This window comes from Typopeltis vanoorti, chromosome 3 (assembly GCF_054136105.1).
Source record: "Typopeltis vanoorti isolate ZY-2024b chromosome 3, IOZ_Tvanoo_1.0, whole genome shotgun sequence".
NCBI classification, from domain to species: Eukaryota; Metazoa; Arthropoda; class Arachnida; order Uropygi; family Thelyphonidae; genus Typopeltis; species Typopeltis vanoorti.
In genome coordinates, this window is record NC_143551.1 from 881,185 (window position 1) to 898,149 (window position 16,965).

The 16,965-nt window shown below is 38.6% G+C and overlaps 1 protein-coding gene across 1 annotated transcript in view; it reads right to left on the minus strand.

Annotated features, from left to right (window-relative positions):
• FASN1 (Fatty acid synthase 1) overlaps positions 1 to 16,965 on the minus strand; it is a 666,286-nt gene that overhangs the window by 401,615 nt on the left and 247,706 nt on the right. The window contains exon 12 of the mRNA XM_090415364.1: positions 6,982 to 7,283. Within this exon, the coding sequence (XP_090271490.1) occupies positions 6,982 to 7,283 (302 nt within the window). The remainder of the gene's footprint in view (positions 1 to 6,981; positions 7,284 to 16,965) is intronic.

Consider the following 16,965-nt stretch of genomic DNA (forward strand, 5'->3'; position numbering starts at 1 on the left):
AGTGTTGGAAGCTCCACAACATAAAAATTAGGTACACCAAGCCAACATGACATAGCCCTACACTTTCCCCAAAATGGCTCACACCCTGTTAACGCTCTCCCCCGACCCTGTTTCGCAACAATTCTCAATTAAAATAAATTGAGATTGTTGACACCGTCTTCCCGGATGAGGAATATATCGTCTATATAAAGATACCAAAATTGTGGTTTAAGGGGAACGGAGTTAATAGCTTATTCTTCAAATTCGTTTATTTTTGGACCACCTAAACATGTTTCATGAAAAAATTCTCTTTTACCTTCGAACTAGAATCCGATTACAGCCTCCCCTTTCTAGATCCCAAGCTTACCAGATGCTCTGAAGGTATTAAAATCTCAATTTTTAGAAAACCTACTCATACTGACAGATACCTTCATGCTTCTTCCCATCACTATCCTCTGCAAAAATTTGATATTATTTCTACCTTAGCACACTGGGCCAAATTTTTACTAACAGAGAAAATAGAAATTGAAAATGAACTCCTTTTTCTTAAAAAGACTTTTATCAATAATGGTTTCTCTCCTAATAAGATTGAAAAATTTCTTTCTCTCCGTCACTCAACTGCTTCTGAAGATCCCTCTTCCCCAAGAGCATTTATTTCTTTGCCTTTCATCAGCTCTCTTTCACCAAAACTAGCTAAAATTCTCAAGAAATTTAACTTCAGAACTTGCTTCACTATGCTCCCAAACATTTGCTCCATACTTAGTAAGCCTAAAGAGAATCATCTTCCAACTCAGTTTTCAGGAGTCTACAAGATCTTATGTGATTGTGGAAAAGCCATACTACTGCCAAACTGCTAAATCCAACCTTCTTCATCTGGAAGAACACCGTAGAGATATTTCCTACAAATTATGTTATATTCTTCCCACATCAATAACTCCCTACGTTTCAATCTTTCTGATGTACACATTGCCTCTGTTCAATACTGATGCACTCCTGACAGAATGTAGTCAACTTTTATTTGGAATTCAATCTCGCATTACTATTTTCAAAATGTACTACTGTTTTTTTTGGACTAGTATTGTTAATGCAATTTGTAAGTCTCTGTTATTTTTTGTATATTTCTTTGATTGTGATACCTGAAGAAGTCGATCCATTCAACGAAACCAGTAAACTAGTAGTATCATTTTAAATAAACCATGTCATCTCTTTATCTCTCAGTATCAGTCATTTAAAATAATTTATAATATTTTCTACCGAGTAAAAATGAATGTTCAGAATATATATATATATTATTGTTATTATTATTATTCAGACCTCCATGGAGTCAAAAGAACCATCGTGGGAGGTCGTTCCTAAGAACATAAAGTTTGTCAAGACTCATCGAGGAGAGGTTCCCCATAAGAAACACAAAGTCTATCATACCACTCCTTAAGCTCATTGACCGTTCTCGCTCTCACCACTCCTTAGGCAATGCATTCCATGGTTCAACCACCCTCCGCACAAACAAACCACTCCTCACCCTCTTGCTCATAGTTTCCTTTCATAGCTTCCAGGGATGGCCTCTTGTCATCACTCCTTCCCGCTGTTCAACCAAGTGAAAGAACTCCCCAGTATCAACCCTGTAACCATCTCTCAACAGATTAAAAGTTTCAATCATATCACCTCTCTTTCTTCTATCCACCAAACTCTGCAGTCCACATTCTCTCAGCCGATCCACATAACTATCCTTGTAAAGTCCTGAAACCATCTTTATCATCCGTCTTTGTATCACTTCCACAGTTAATTTATCCCCTTCAAATCATGGGGACCAAATATGAAAACAATAGTCTAAGTGTGGTCTGATCAGAGACTTATACAATGGAATGATAACCCTCTTATCTCTGCAGGTCAGTGTCCTTCTCATAATAGCAGCAATCCTCTGTGTTACCTTCACCACCTTTGCAATATGTCCCCTAAACTTCAGGTTTCTATCAATCATCAAACCCAGGTCTCTTGTCTCCCCTACTTTCTCCAGTATAACTCATCCCATAGAGTATGCAGCATCCCATCGATGTTTCACAAACCTCAAGACCTTACATTTTGCTGCATTAAACTGACACCCCCATTCATTTGCCCATCTATCTAGCTTATTCAAATCCTCTTGCAGGGCTACCACATCTACACTATTACTAATAATCCTTCTCAGCTTCGCATCATCTGCAAACAACTGAATTTCCCCTTGCAATCCACTGGCAATGTCATTGATACAAAGGTTAAACAATATAGGTCCTAGTACTGAGCCCTGTGGGACCCTACTTTTACCCTCTGCCTCCTTGAAACTACTTCACCATACACAATTCTGATATCTATCAGACAGCCAATCCTTAATCCAGTTGACCAATCTGTCGTTCAGACCCATGTCCTGCAACCTAAATATCAGCTTATCATGTGGCACCGTGGCATATGCCTTCGCTAAGTCTAAGAAAATTGCAGTATGTGCCTTTCCCTCATCTAATGTTCTTGTAACTTTATTATAAAAGGCTAGCATATTGCTATAACAAGAGCGTCCTTTCACAAATCCATGTTTATTCTCACAGATAACATTACCCTCATCTGCCCAATGCTGTATACGGTCCCTCACTACTTTCTCCAAGATCTTAACAACTACTGATGACACACAGACTGGCCTATAAATTAGACACTTCCAGTCTGTTACCACCCTTATGCAATGGCACTATCTTGCCTTCCTTCAATTCGCTGGGCACCTTTCCCACAGCGAGACGTTCATTGAAAAGCCACGTTAAAGGCACTGTCAGTTCCCTCAAAATATGCTGGTGAAATACCATCCAGTCCCAAAACTTTATTGACATCCAGAGTACTCAGTATCTGAAACACACTCTCCTCCAGTACATCTAAACCTCGAACCAGCCCTATCCGTCTAGCATTAAAACTGACTCCTCTAGGATGAAATACCTCCAATAAAGTGTTCATTGAACAATTCCACTATGTCCTCTGCATCAGTTCTATTCCCATTTTTATCCCACAATATCATTCCTCCACAGTCATTTCTCCTCCTACTGGCCACATAGCTAAAAAATTCCCTAGGATTTTCTTTGGATCTTAGGGCCAATCTCCTCTCATAATCTAGTTTCACTTTCCTTACCACACTAGTCACTCGTCTGGCCTGTGTCTTATATTCTTCATGCATCTTCTCTTCACCTGTCTCCTTATATCTCTTCCATAGCCTCTTTTTCGCATGCAATTCCTGTTTAATATTGTTTGTCATCCACTTTACTCTAAATTGTGTCCTCTTCTTCACTCATGGTATACAACTTACCATTGCTGATAACAAATATTCTTTCACAATTTCCCGCGCACTAGTGATATCCCGGCCTTCCAATTCCTCCCTCCATGAAACTTCCTAAAGTTGACATCTAAGACTATTATAATCACCTGCTTTATAATTCCCATAAGTTCCCGTTTCTTTGATACTCCTGCATGTCTATTCATTTTCCAAGTCAAAACCATATGGTCACTCTCTCCAACTGGTGGGAGTGATGTCAACTCAGTTATTATAAACTCTTCTGATGCTATAACCAAATCCAAACTCTTGAACCTCTTGTTCCCTCTGTTACATGTTGCTTAAGGCATTTGTCCCTCAAGAATTCTAGAAATTCCATTCCAATATTGCTACATGCATCTTCCTCTTTCCAATTTATACTACTGTAGTTAAAATCTTCAATAACAATCATTCTTCTTCTTGCACTTGCCAAACTTAGCTGTCTAAACATCTCCTGGTCCCCATCCTCTGTTCCTAGGTCTGTAGCAACACCCCACTAAATATCCTGTCTTGCCTAGCTATACCTTACACCATACGCTCTCAAAATCATTTGTCTCACTTCCTTCCAAAGCTTCCATTCTTAGAAGACATAGGTCATCACTTATCATAAGCAGTACCCCACCACCACGCTTTCCCCTCCTCTCCTGACGAAAAATGCTATACCCAGCGACTTCTATTCCTGTTATTATATCCACTTCTGTCAACCACGTCTCAGTGATCCCAATAATTGTTGGCCAGGCTGATGCTATCTGCGCCACCAATTCCTCTCCCTTATTCCGGATACTCCCGGCATTATTATAAAGCATATAAATGCCAATGTTTTTATACCCAGCATTATCCCTTCTAGACTCCACTGGGCTCAGTGTTACCTAACATTGTCTCCCTTCTCCCAAGTATCAATTCCTACAAGAGGCCATCCCTGCTATCATCCTGCCTGGGACACACTGACTCGTTCAGAACAGCAATCTGTCCAGATGCCTATGTCCTTCCTCATTCAAATGTAAACAGTCTCTCGCATACAATTCCTCTCTTTCCTCAAACGCACTACAAGCATTCACATATACCAGTCCTCTCTTGTCGCACATTCTTGCTATTATGCAATTCAATATCACCGCTAGAAGTGGACAGAATTTGCATTCTGTCCACTTCTAGCACTTCCATATCTCTCTCTCTCATTCTGTCTCTCCTACTCTTTCTATCCTTTCATCTGCTAGCATTCCCATTCTTCTCTCTCATTCCCTCTCTTCTACTGTTTGAATTCTCTCCTCTTCTAGCACACCCATACCTCTCACTCATACTCCCAAAATTCTCTCTCTCTCCATTACTCTGATTCACCTTGCATTTATCTCTTTCATTCTCCTAATCTTATCTTTCATACTTCTGCTCTCATTCACAAGACATTCCACCTCCTCTTTCAGCTCATCAATCTCCCTCTGCAGGTCATTCACTCTTAATATAAATTCACTCTCCCAAACAAAACCATCTCCTAAACTTTCACAGTCACTGACACCTTCCACACTATCCTCTATTATTTTCTCATTCATATATATATTTTTTTCATTCTCTCCTATCACACTACTTGTCTTCCTACATTCATTCCCCATTCCTAGAGCAACAAGGTTGGATATCGATATTTCTAATGCACTTATTTCCTCCAACTGCCTGCATTTCGCGTACATATGCTCTCCGCTCTCTTTCACAAGCCATATATGCAATTCTCGAGACGCATACAGCCGGAAGTACTGCATGCCACAAAGTCCCTTATGATATTGCTTTTAATAGAGTTCTCGAATGGCGGAGTACTTGGCGATACGCCACTTGCGACTGCAGCTGAATCCACCATCATTCCTTACTGCCGAGTAGCGTAATCTTTAATAATTATTCAATTATTAAAGATTACGCTTTAATAATTGAATTATTAAAGCATAATCTTTCCGTTAAATAAATAAGAAAAAAAAAGTACAAACAATTACAAGCAAAACAAAACATTTAAGTACACTAAATATAATTAAATAAAATGAAATATAACTAAATACAGTAATGAAAACTTAACTTTGTTTTGTCTTCCACCATTATGCATTCGATTCCGACGGAAATAAAATATATTATATCGCGACAGCAACTAACTTCCAAAAAACAACCGCTGAAGTACACTCTTATTCAGAGAAACAATTTAACACTCAAAAACATAGAAAAATGGGGGAAAAAATGAACTATTCACCGATTAAAAATCACTTTCTTCTGCACAGCTGAAATTCACTGCCACGGTATATACAGGGTGTTCGGGATAAATTTGACAGTTTCGTAAGGAAAAAGAAAATCTTCTTTGTATCTATTAAATTTAATGAATTGACAAAAAAACATTACAGGCAGAGTTAATTACAATACTATCAACAAGATTTACTCAAAATAACCACCATTAGCATCGATCACAGCTTCAATTCTGCTTCGGAACCTCGAACAAGCTGATGCTACAGTCTCCCTGGGAAGGGCCGCAAAAACTGTTTTAATTTTATCCATTAACTGGGCTTTTGTATTACTGGAAGTGCGATTGGTGTCTTTTTCAACTGCGCCCCATACAAAATAATCCATGGGGTTAAGGTCTGGGGAGTTTGGAGGCCAAACATTTGGACTGGTGAAGTCGTAGAAATTTTCAGACAACCATTTTTGACTTTTCCCAGAGGTGTGGCAAGGGGCTGAATCCTGCTGCCATACATACGGCCTACCATTGGCTACCCTTGTTATCCAGGGCTTGACTACAGTTAGCAACTCCACGAACAAAGCCCGAATTCCAATGCCAGGGTTCTTCAACACCTGTTCCTGCAGATTTGCGAGGAATTCTGCTGTACGAACGCAAGCAGATCGTCTGCTAGGGATCTTTCTTCTTGCTACATCCTCGTAGTCACCATTGCAAGTCTCTAGTTCATGCCTGATTGTTTTTACTGTATTCAGGGAGCATTGGGCAGCAGTCGTAATATCCTTATTTTGATGGCGGGCACGAATCATCATGATACAAGTTATTCTCTTCCATGATTCAGGTGGGTTCCAGCTATCCATCCTTTCTGACATCTTGTATATGAATGAAGAAGGGTCCAAACTTTTAAATGAAGAGAAGTGTGTGTTAATACATGTAACTTACGGAAAAATATAATTAATTATAAATATGTCAAATTTATCCCGAACACCCTGTATATTATTTTTTTAAAAAAAAAACGGGTTTTCTAATTTAATCTTCCCACCTTGCCTCAAACAACCCCCCCCCGCCCACGTTTCCTATTCTACCCCCTTTATCAGCCTAACAGCAGAAGTATGGAGAACGAAGACATCCCAACATCTAAACAAGGTATGTGCAAAATTTCTTCCTCTTTTAGTCTGCATATATTTACCTCTAAAATACACTTATAATGCCGTAAAAAATTCTTGAGTATAAAGCCAATGTATTTAAAATAAGGGGACACTCCTAAATGGAAACAGTCTAAAATAGCCGTATTAATAATAGTTGTAGAAAAGTTATCTATATTACATCCAATTTTTATCAAATTTGAATAACAGATATCTGACTTTTGAATTTTTATTTTTTAGAATGTTTTTTTTTTTTTTTTTTTATGGATGGGAGGTCACTCTGTATATATCTGATATAAAATGAAATTATATCTTTGGAAATATTATTTATAAAACCATACCTTCCAATAGCTGAAAGCAGATAATTAACATTGTCTTCATTTCTTTTCATCAATCCTATAAATTCACATTTTGGTCCTAACACTCTTTTAAGAATAGCCTGAAGCAAATGATGAGGAGCTATTTCTATTGTAATTGCATTTTGTGGTATATGTTGCAAAGCATCCATAAACAAAACAGGTGATATCAAATTGTTGACTAGATAAGCAGCATCTGCCATTCTGGCAACTGGCTCGTTCCACCTATCCTGGGGAACAGATGAACTAATCCAGCGAGAAGTGCGTGGTTTAGGATGAGTAATGATCTAATAACAAAAGAAAATTAACACTTGAAAACTAGCTAAAACAACATTATCACAAATATCGTTTTTTATAGAACATGGTACCACTATTACACTTATTTGAAAAGAAATTACATTCTTGTTTCATCCCTATTTCCTTAGTGTTACACAAGCCAGATTTTTTGCCTGAAATATCATCAAAAAAGTAAGCTATCTGAATAAAGAAATCAGCAGCTCATTCCACGCTAATTCATCATTCCTCCCGCAATGAGTCTTCAGACTGCTTGGAGGTGTCACAAATAATAATTATAAGAATAATAAAAAGCCAAGCACATCCTTTTAACTCTTTAGATGACTGACATTCCTCCTCTTGTCCATATCCCATCCCAAACTAATGGGTGAAGACTGATCACTATCTTGATCAGTCTTCACCAATTATAAAGTTTTCATCTTTTCAAAAACCATATTATCAAATCTGCACACAGTACTCAAATTCAGCCTGAACAAAACTTGTGTATTTAGCACCTACATAGTTCATTTGGAAGAACAATGGGAATTGTGCCCTTTGATTGTAAAAGACACCGAGTTCAATTCTCATCTTGACTAGAGAAGTCATCTTTATATGGGCTTTTTCAATTGAAGATGAATTAGCTGATTTCATACAGAGGTAGGAGGATTTGGATTCCTGGAAAGTTGGATTTTTCATTCCGTAATACAGGCAAATTGCCTATGAGAAAAACGTGCAATTTACAGGCCAAAAAAATGCTATTTGTAGTGGTAGTGGTGGGCAGTAGATGGCATTGTGTGTTGATGGTAGTGGTAGTAGTGTCATTGTAGAGCTGGAGGACTAAATTAGGGTGATGGTGAGTTGTGTGGAGTAGTGTGTCCTCCTACAATAAGTCTTTCGACTCCACATCTTGGTGGTGTGTTGGAACTGTTTCTTCACATAATATCCTCATTATTATTATTATTATTATTATTATGATTCAGGCCTCCATGGAATCACAAGACACATCATGGGTGGCCCATCCTAGAAAACACAAAGTCTGTCATATCACTCCTTGAACTCATTCATCATATCAAGCAATGCATTCCATGTTCAACCACTGTTCATGCTCACAACATCCTTTTGTATCTTCAAGGGATGGACCCTTGTACTCACTCCTTCCTCTTGTTACCAAGAAAAAGAACTCCCCAGTGTCAACCTTCTAAATACCTCTCAACTGCTCTTAAATCTCAATAATACTGTGATTTTCAATAATAATAATGTTGCTACAAACCAAGGAGCACAGACGTGGGACCAGGAGATGTTCAGACAGTTGAGCATGGCAAGCGCAAGTTGAATCATTGTTATGGGAGATTTTAACTACAGCAGTATAAATTGGGGAGAGCAAGATGTGTGTAGCACTAAAGGAATGGAATTTCTAGAATTCTTGCAGAACAAATGTCTTACGTAACATGTAATAGAGGGAACAAGAGGTTCAAGAGTTTTGGATTTGGTCATAGCATCAGAAGACTTGATAATAACTGAGATGACATCTCTCCAACCAGTTGGAGAGAGTGACCATGTGGTTTTGACTTGGAAGATGAATAGACATGCAGGAGTATCAAAGAGACGGGAACATAGACGGGAGCAGTTCCATGGAGGCAGGAATTGGAAGGTTGGGATATAATTAATGCTCGGGAAATTGTGAAGGAATATTTGATAGCAGCAATAGTAAGCTGTATTCCACAAGTGAAGAAAAGAACACAATTTGGAGTAAAGTGGATGACAAACAGTAAACAGGAACTGCATGTGAAAAAGAGGCTATGGAAGAGATATAAGGAGACAGGTGAAGAACAGATGCATCAAGAATATAAGACACATGCCAGGAGAGTGACTAGTATTGTAAGGAAGACAAAACTGGAATGCGAGAAGAGATTGGCACTAAGATCCAAAGAAAATCCTAAGGAATTTTTTAGCTATGTGGCCAGTACGAGAAGAAATGATTGTGGAAGAATGACATTGTGGAATAAAAATGGGAATAGGACTGATGCAGAGGACATAGTGGAATTGTTCAATGTACACTTTATTGGAGTATTTCATTCTGGAGAAGTAAATTTTAATATTAGAGGGATAGGGCAGGTTCGAGGGTATAGAGGTGCAGGAGGTGAGTGTGTTCCAAATATTGACTACTCTAGATGTCAGTAAAGCTGTGAGACTGGGTGGTATTTCACCACGAGTTTTGAGAGAACATGAGAAAGAACTGGTAGCTCCTTTGACCTAGCTTTTCAATGAAAGTCTGGCTACGGGAAAGGTGCTCGGGGAATGGAAGGAGGGTAAGATAGTGCTATTGAATAAGGCCAGAAGCAGACTAGAAGTGTTTAATTATAGGCCAGTTTGTGTGTTATCAGCAGTTGTTAAGATCTTAGAGAAATTAGTGAGGGACCATATACAGCATTGGGAAGATGAGGGTAATGTTATCTGTGAGAGTCAACATGGATTTGTGAAGGGGTGCTCTTCTTTTAGTAATATGCTAGCCTTTTATAATAAAGTTACAAGAGCAGTAGATGAGGGAAAGGCATATACTGCCATTTTTTTGGATTTAGCGAAGGCATTTGACAGGGTACCACATGATAATCTGATATTTAAGTTGCAGCACATTGGTTTGGATGTCAGGTTGGTCAACTGGATTCATAATTGGCTGTTCGATAGGTATCAGAGAGTTGTGTGTGGTGGGGCAGTTTCAAGGATGAAAAGGATTACATGTGGGATCACACAAGGCTCAGTACTGGGACCTATATTGTTTAACCTTTATATCAATGGCATTGTCAGTGGATTTCAGGGGGGGGGGATTTCAGTTGTTTGCAGATAATGTGAATCTGGGAAGGGTTATTAGTAATAGTGCAGATGTGGTAGCCCTACAAGAGGATTTAAATTAGCTAGATAGATGGGCAAATGAATGGGAGTACCAGTTTAATGCAGCAAAATGTAGGGTCTTGAGGATTGGATCACATCGATGGGATGCTGCATTCTCTATTGGAGCAGCATCCTGGAGGAATTAGGGGAGACAAGAGATCTGGGGTTGATGATTGATTGAAACCTGAAATTTAGGGCACATATTTCAAAGGTGGTAAAGGTTACACAGAGGATTGCTGCAATAATGAGAAGGATGCTCACCTGCAGAGATAAAGAGTTATCATCCCTTTGTGTAAGACCCTGATTAGACCACGCTTAAGACTATTGTACTCAGATTTGGTTCCTAGGATTTGAAGGGGATAAACTAACTGAGGAAACTATACAAAGGCAGATAACAAAGACAGTTTCAGGAGTGTATAATGTTAGTTATGAGGACTGGCTGAGGGTATGTGGATTGCGGAGTTGGTGGATAGAAGAAGGAGAGGTGATATGATTGGACTTTTAAACTGTTGGGAGGTGGTTATAGGGTTGACACTGCGGAGTTCTTTCGCTTGGTTGAACAGTGGGAAGGAGTGATGACAAGGGGCCATCCCTGGAAGTTATGAAAGAAAACTGTGAGGAAGAGGGTGATGAGTGATTTCTTTGCATGGAGGGTGGCTGAACCATGGAATGCATTGCCTGATAGAGTGGTGAGAGTAAGAATGGTCAATTAGTTTAAGGAGTGGTATGATAGACTTTGTGTTTTCTAGGAGGGACCTCCCACGATATGTCTTGATAGACTTTGTGTTTCCTAGGAAGGCCCTCCAGTGATGTGTCTTTTGACTCCATGGGGGTCTGAATAATAATATCACTTCTCCCATCACTTCTATATACCAAACTCTGCAATACACACTCCGTCAGCCTGTCTTCATAACTAATATTGTACATGCCCTGATACCATCTTTGTTATCCACTTCTGCACCATTTCCAGAGTACCAGTTTTCTGGTACTCCAGATTTAAAATCTGGAGTACCAAATTTGAGAACAGTAGTCCAAGTGTGGTCTGATCGGAGCTTCATGAAATGGAATGACAAGTCTTTTATCTCTGTCCGGTCAATGTCCTTCTCGGTATTGAAGCAATCCTCTGAGTTACCTGCACCACCTTTGTAATATGGAAGTTCATGTTTCTATCACTCATCACCCTTAGATCCCTTACTTTCTCCAGTACAGTTCCTCCCCAAACAGGGAATGCATCCTCCCATTGATATATTGCAAACTTCAAGACTTAGATGCATTAAACTGACACAGAGTTCATTTGCCCATCTGTCCAGTTGACTCAAATCCTCTTGCAGGGCTGACATGTGCACTATTACTAATGACAGGAATGACAAGTCTTTTATCTCTGTCCGGTCAATGTCCTTCTCGGTATTGAAGCAATCCTCTGAGTTACCTGCACCACCTTTGTAATATGGAAGTTCATGTTTCTATCACTCATCACCCTTAGATCCCTTACTTTCTCCAGTACAGTTCCTCCCCAAACAGGGAATGCATCCTCCCATTGATATATTGCAAACTTCAAGACTTTTAGATGCATTAAACTGACACCAAGTTCATTTGCCCATCTGTCCAGTTGACTCAAATCCTCTTGCAGGGCTGACATGTGCACTATTACTAATAACCCTTTACAGCCTCACTTCATCTGCAAACAACTGAATTTCCACCTGCAATCCATTGACAATGTCATTGATATAAAGGTTAAACAATACAGGTTCCAGTACTGAGCTCTGTTGGACCCCCACTTGTAGCCTTCTACCTCCTTGATATTGTTCTGCCACACACAACCCTCTGCCTATCAGACAGCCAATCTTGAATTTTGTTCAATAACCAGCCATAAAGAAGAATAACAACTTCCTTATCTCTACTTGTTAATGTGTTCTTCAATAGCCAAGTAATCTTATGGACTACCTTATTAACCTTACTAATATGTCCTCTAAACTTGAACTCTGTCTGTCACCCTCCCCCTAAATGTCTAGCTTCATCTATTAGTTGGGATACAGCACCATCAATATTAAACATGGCTTGTAATCTATTTTTCCTAAAATGAATAAATTTACATTTCTCCACATTAAACTGATAATCATTATTTTTTGCCCATACTGACAGCCTATTTAAATCATCCTGCAAGATCTCCACATTGCCTTGATTAACTATTACTGTATCTAATTTCACATCATCAGCAAACAACTGAATATTTCCTTTCAGGTTAATTCCTATATCATTTATGTACAAACTAAACAGCAATGGTCCCAGCACTGAACCTTGTGGCACACCATTAGACACCTGTTTTCTCCTCAATTTTGCCCCTCCATATACCACTTTTTGATATCTGTCCAGCAGCCACCATTTTAACTACTTAACCTGTGTCATGTACATCCCTATTTGTTTTAATTTGTGTAAGTTCCATGCAGCATTCTGTCAAATTCCTTTGCAAAATCCAACAGAATCATCACGCAGGTTTCCTTTATCCAACTCAACTGTTACTCTGTCATAAAAGTTTAGATCCAGAATTGGGTTTGACCACAATGGTATTATCTTTGATGGACAGCATGGATTACCTAAAGGGAGGTCATGATTTAGTAATCTACTTATTTATTACAATAAAGTGACGGCTTCCTTGAACAGAGGAAAGGGATTCATAGTAGTATACTTAAGTTTCGCAAAGACTTTTGATATATTACCACATGATAAGTTGATAGTCAAAGTAGAGAGGATGGGGTTGGATATTAGATTAATGCATTGGATTGGAGACTGGCTATTGATAGGTATCAGCAAGTTGTGCATTGGGGAGCAATATCCCAGAATAGGACAGTCACTAGTGGTGTGCCTCCAGGGTCTGTTTTAGGGTCATTGCTGTTTAACTTTTATGTTAATGATATTGAAGAAGATTTGAATGGGGATATTCAGTTGTTTGCAGATGATGAAAAATTGGGATGAACTATGAAGAGCAGAGAAGATGTTGTGGCCTTTCAAGAAGACTTGAATAAATTGAGTGAATGAGCACGGGAATGAGGATGCAAGTTCAATGTTGCAAAAGGTAAGGTTTTTTAATTTTTATTATTATTACTACATGACACCTCCAGGGAGTCCAAAGACTCATCGAGGGAGAGCACCTACTCTACAACTCTGTCTCCACCATTCAATTCACCAACTACAATGAACTGCTGCTACAATCATCATCTACACCAATGCCAGCCCACCATCACCACCACCACTAGTAATTTCACAGACAATTACAAACATCCATTGGAATTTTAACAAAAAAACATTGAAACATCAGAAAATGTCTCAAACATGCTGATGATTCCACTTGTATTATTGCCAGTAATATTGCCAGTAATATGGCAATAATCTTACACCTTTAGTCTGGAGACGATCGGATTCCATGCTAGTATATGGGTTCTTATATTTTGTCCAAATAGGTACAATGGCGGCTGTTTGTAATGATGGACACCTCAATTAAGTTAATTCCCCTTGAACTGCACTCAGAATTTACAGAACATGCCTTCTTCACAAAACATGTAATGCTTGGTAGGAAAATTAAGTTCCTTCACAAAAGTAATTATCTTATAGAACATTAATATGAAGAGAGTTGTCAGACTTGCTTCACCCTCCAAACAAAAATGACAGATTGAAATAGTACTTCTCTACACATTCTGTAGGCAATACTTTTTTCAAATTTGCACTTTACTCTCTCTCTCTCTCTCTCTCTCTCTCTCTCTCTCTCATTTACTTTTGTACAGTTAGGACCTTAATGTATTTTAGATTACCACTCTAATCATGTACATGAAGCTTGCTCATTTTCAGTATGAGTCTTCTGGTTTATCTTCTATTTGTTTAATTTGAAAGTCATACTGAAGATACCTTTGATACTATGGTAGAAAATTCTATGCAAAATAAAATCTGTATTATGTAAGGTGTAATTTCTCTGTCATTAGGGATTGCCACGACATCACTACTAATTAAAATGCTAGATATCCCTAGTTATCTGAGTCTATTAGAAAATAAAGAGGACATTGTTGAGAAAATTACTTACATTAAACAAACATGACAACCTGGAAATCAAACTGTCAATGAAAAAGCACAGATTATTATTACTGTTATTATTATTATATAGGTATCTCCATTGAGTCAGAAGACTCACCATGAGAGATCCATTATTCACACAATATTCGTCACACCTCTCCTTAACTTCATTCAATAGTGAAGCATTCATCTCTGGCAATCCATTGCACACCTTCATATCCCTCCAAGCAAAAATTATAGTCTTAACCCTTGCTTACCCCCCCCCTCTTATACTATTTCCATGCATGACTTCATTCTCTCCCTTCCTGCCATGTACTGGAAAATGTCTTCAGTGTCAAACTTTTAATAACTTATATTCTTCCATCACTTCTCCTCTTTTTCATCTAGCAGCTAGTGTTTGAATCCCACGTACCTTTCATTTATTCTCATAGGAAGCATTCCATAGACCTGCCACAATCTTTATCACTAGCTTCTGAATCCTCCCTACCACTTCTTCATCACCAAGGAATCTAGGTGACAAGATCTGCATGCAGATGTCCAGATGTGGCTTTATTAAAGTCTTATAAATGGGAACAATAATGTCTTTATTCCTGCTTGTTAGTGTGTTCTTCAATAATCACAAGATCTAATATGCTGTTTTGGTTAGCTTTGCAATATACCTCTAAACTTCAACTCCATGTCCACAGTCACCTCCAAGACCCTGGCCTCATCAATTCCATCAGTTCACAGCTTGTTATCTCTTCTTCCTAAAATGCATCACCTTACACTTGGCTAAATTAAACTGGTAACCATTTACATTTTCCCATACTGCCAGTCTATTCAAGTCATCCTGCAGGATTTTTACATTGCATCATTTACTATCGGTCTTCTCAGTTTTGCATTATCAGCAAACATCTGAAATTTTCCCATCAAATAATTTCCTGTATTATTGATATACAAATTAAACAGAGGACCAAGTACTGAGCTATGTGGTACACCAGTAGTCGCCTACCTTCTCTTAGACTCAGCTCCATAAACTACTGTTTGATATGTGTCCATCAGCCACCCCCTAATCCAAATCAGAGCTCTATGTTGAATACAGTCAAATGCCTTTGCAAAGTCTAGCAAACCTAGCTGCCATTCCCTTATTCAGTTCCATTGTCACATTATTATAAAAAAGTAAGCAAATTTCTAAGGCAAGACCTATCCTTCACAAAACCATGTTGCCTCTTATAAAGTATCATATTCCTATCCATGCAGTCCTGAATTCTGTCTTTTACCAATTTCTCCAATACCTTAACCCAACTCCTGAGATGATAATTTTCCTACCATTTCCTGCTTCTGTCTTGGAGCTCCCTTTAGTGAGACTATTTTGCCCTTCTTCCACTCCATTGGTACCTTCCCAGTACAAAGAATTAAATTAAATGGTTGGTTAGAGTAGCTGATAATTCTCTTGCTCATAATACACGGGCTGATATGCTATCTAATCCCATGGCCATGTTTGTATTGAGGTTCTGTAATATTCTAAGAACCTCTATTTCTTCAACCTCTGTTTTCCCATCACTTACTGTCACATCTGGCATTGCAATATCACCACCTAGATGGTACACCCTTGCAAAATAATCACTTAGTAATTCAGTTACTTGGTTTGCTTCTGTTTATCTCTCCACTATTAGCACTTTTTAAAGTCATCTTCTATAGTCATTCCTCCTTCCATGTGCACATAGTGAAATAACTCTTTAGGATTTCTTTTGGAATAATCAGCTAGTTTTCTAACATGATTAGCTTTTTCCTTCCTTGATATGTATGATAATCATACATTTGACTTGTATGGTAAAGAAGGCTATACATTCTTGCCTGTGCCTTGTATTTCTCATGGGCATACTGATCACTTTTTTCTTTATATTCCCTCTCCAAAATTACTTTGTCTGCAACTCCTGCTTAAGATATTGTTCATCCATCTGACCTACCTGATTTATCCTTCCGCAGTCTGATACTGCTTTCTTCAAACACCACTTGACCACCTCCCATGTACCACTGTCTCTCCTCTCCAAATTCCTATGACATGGCACTGCTGAAAGCTAACTCCTCAATTTATCATAATCTTGTTTTGTAATTATACATATATCCATTCTTAACAGAAAATTTTGCATGTCTGGTAATCTCCCAGTTCAAGATCACATGATACCAAGTGTAGGCAGCATCACTAGATTGGTTTCTGTTGCGTTCTGTACTGCTTTGCCCAGATCCAGTACTCTTGAATCTTGTGTCCACTCCATTATATGCTGTCCAAGATAATTATCTCTCAACAGTTGTATAAATTCCATTTCTTTCCTTCATTGTGACTATTCCTCCTTCCGATCTATGACTGCATAGTCAAAATCCCCCATAATAAAACCCCTAAGTTACCTGGACCCACACTCACCTGCATTATCCCCCCCCCCCACCAAACATTCTACTTTCCCTGATTCTGTACTTCTGAACTAGCAATGAACAGCACTTTCTCAAGACCCCTAATCCATTCAAATGCAAGCCATCCACCTTAGAATAATCCTTCCCTTCATCAAACTAACTCCATGCATACAAAACCTCCACACCATTCCTCCTTCACAATCTGCAAACTGACTCATTTGCAATTGTAGCTCTTCATCTCAGCTTGCCTCTATCATATCGTGACAACAGACTCTGACTTTTACTTTCTTACTTTTTTATTCTTTTGCACGCTCTAGAAACTGTGTGGAGATCATTTGTACTGGCCAACTAAAC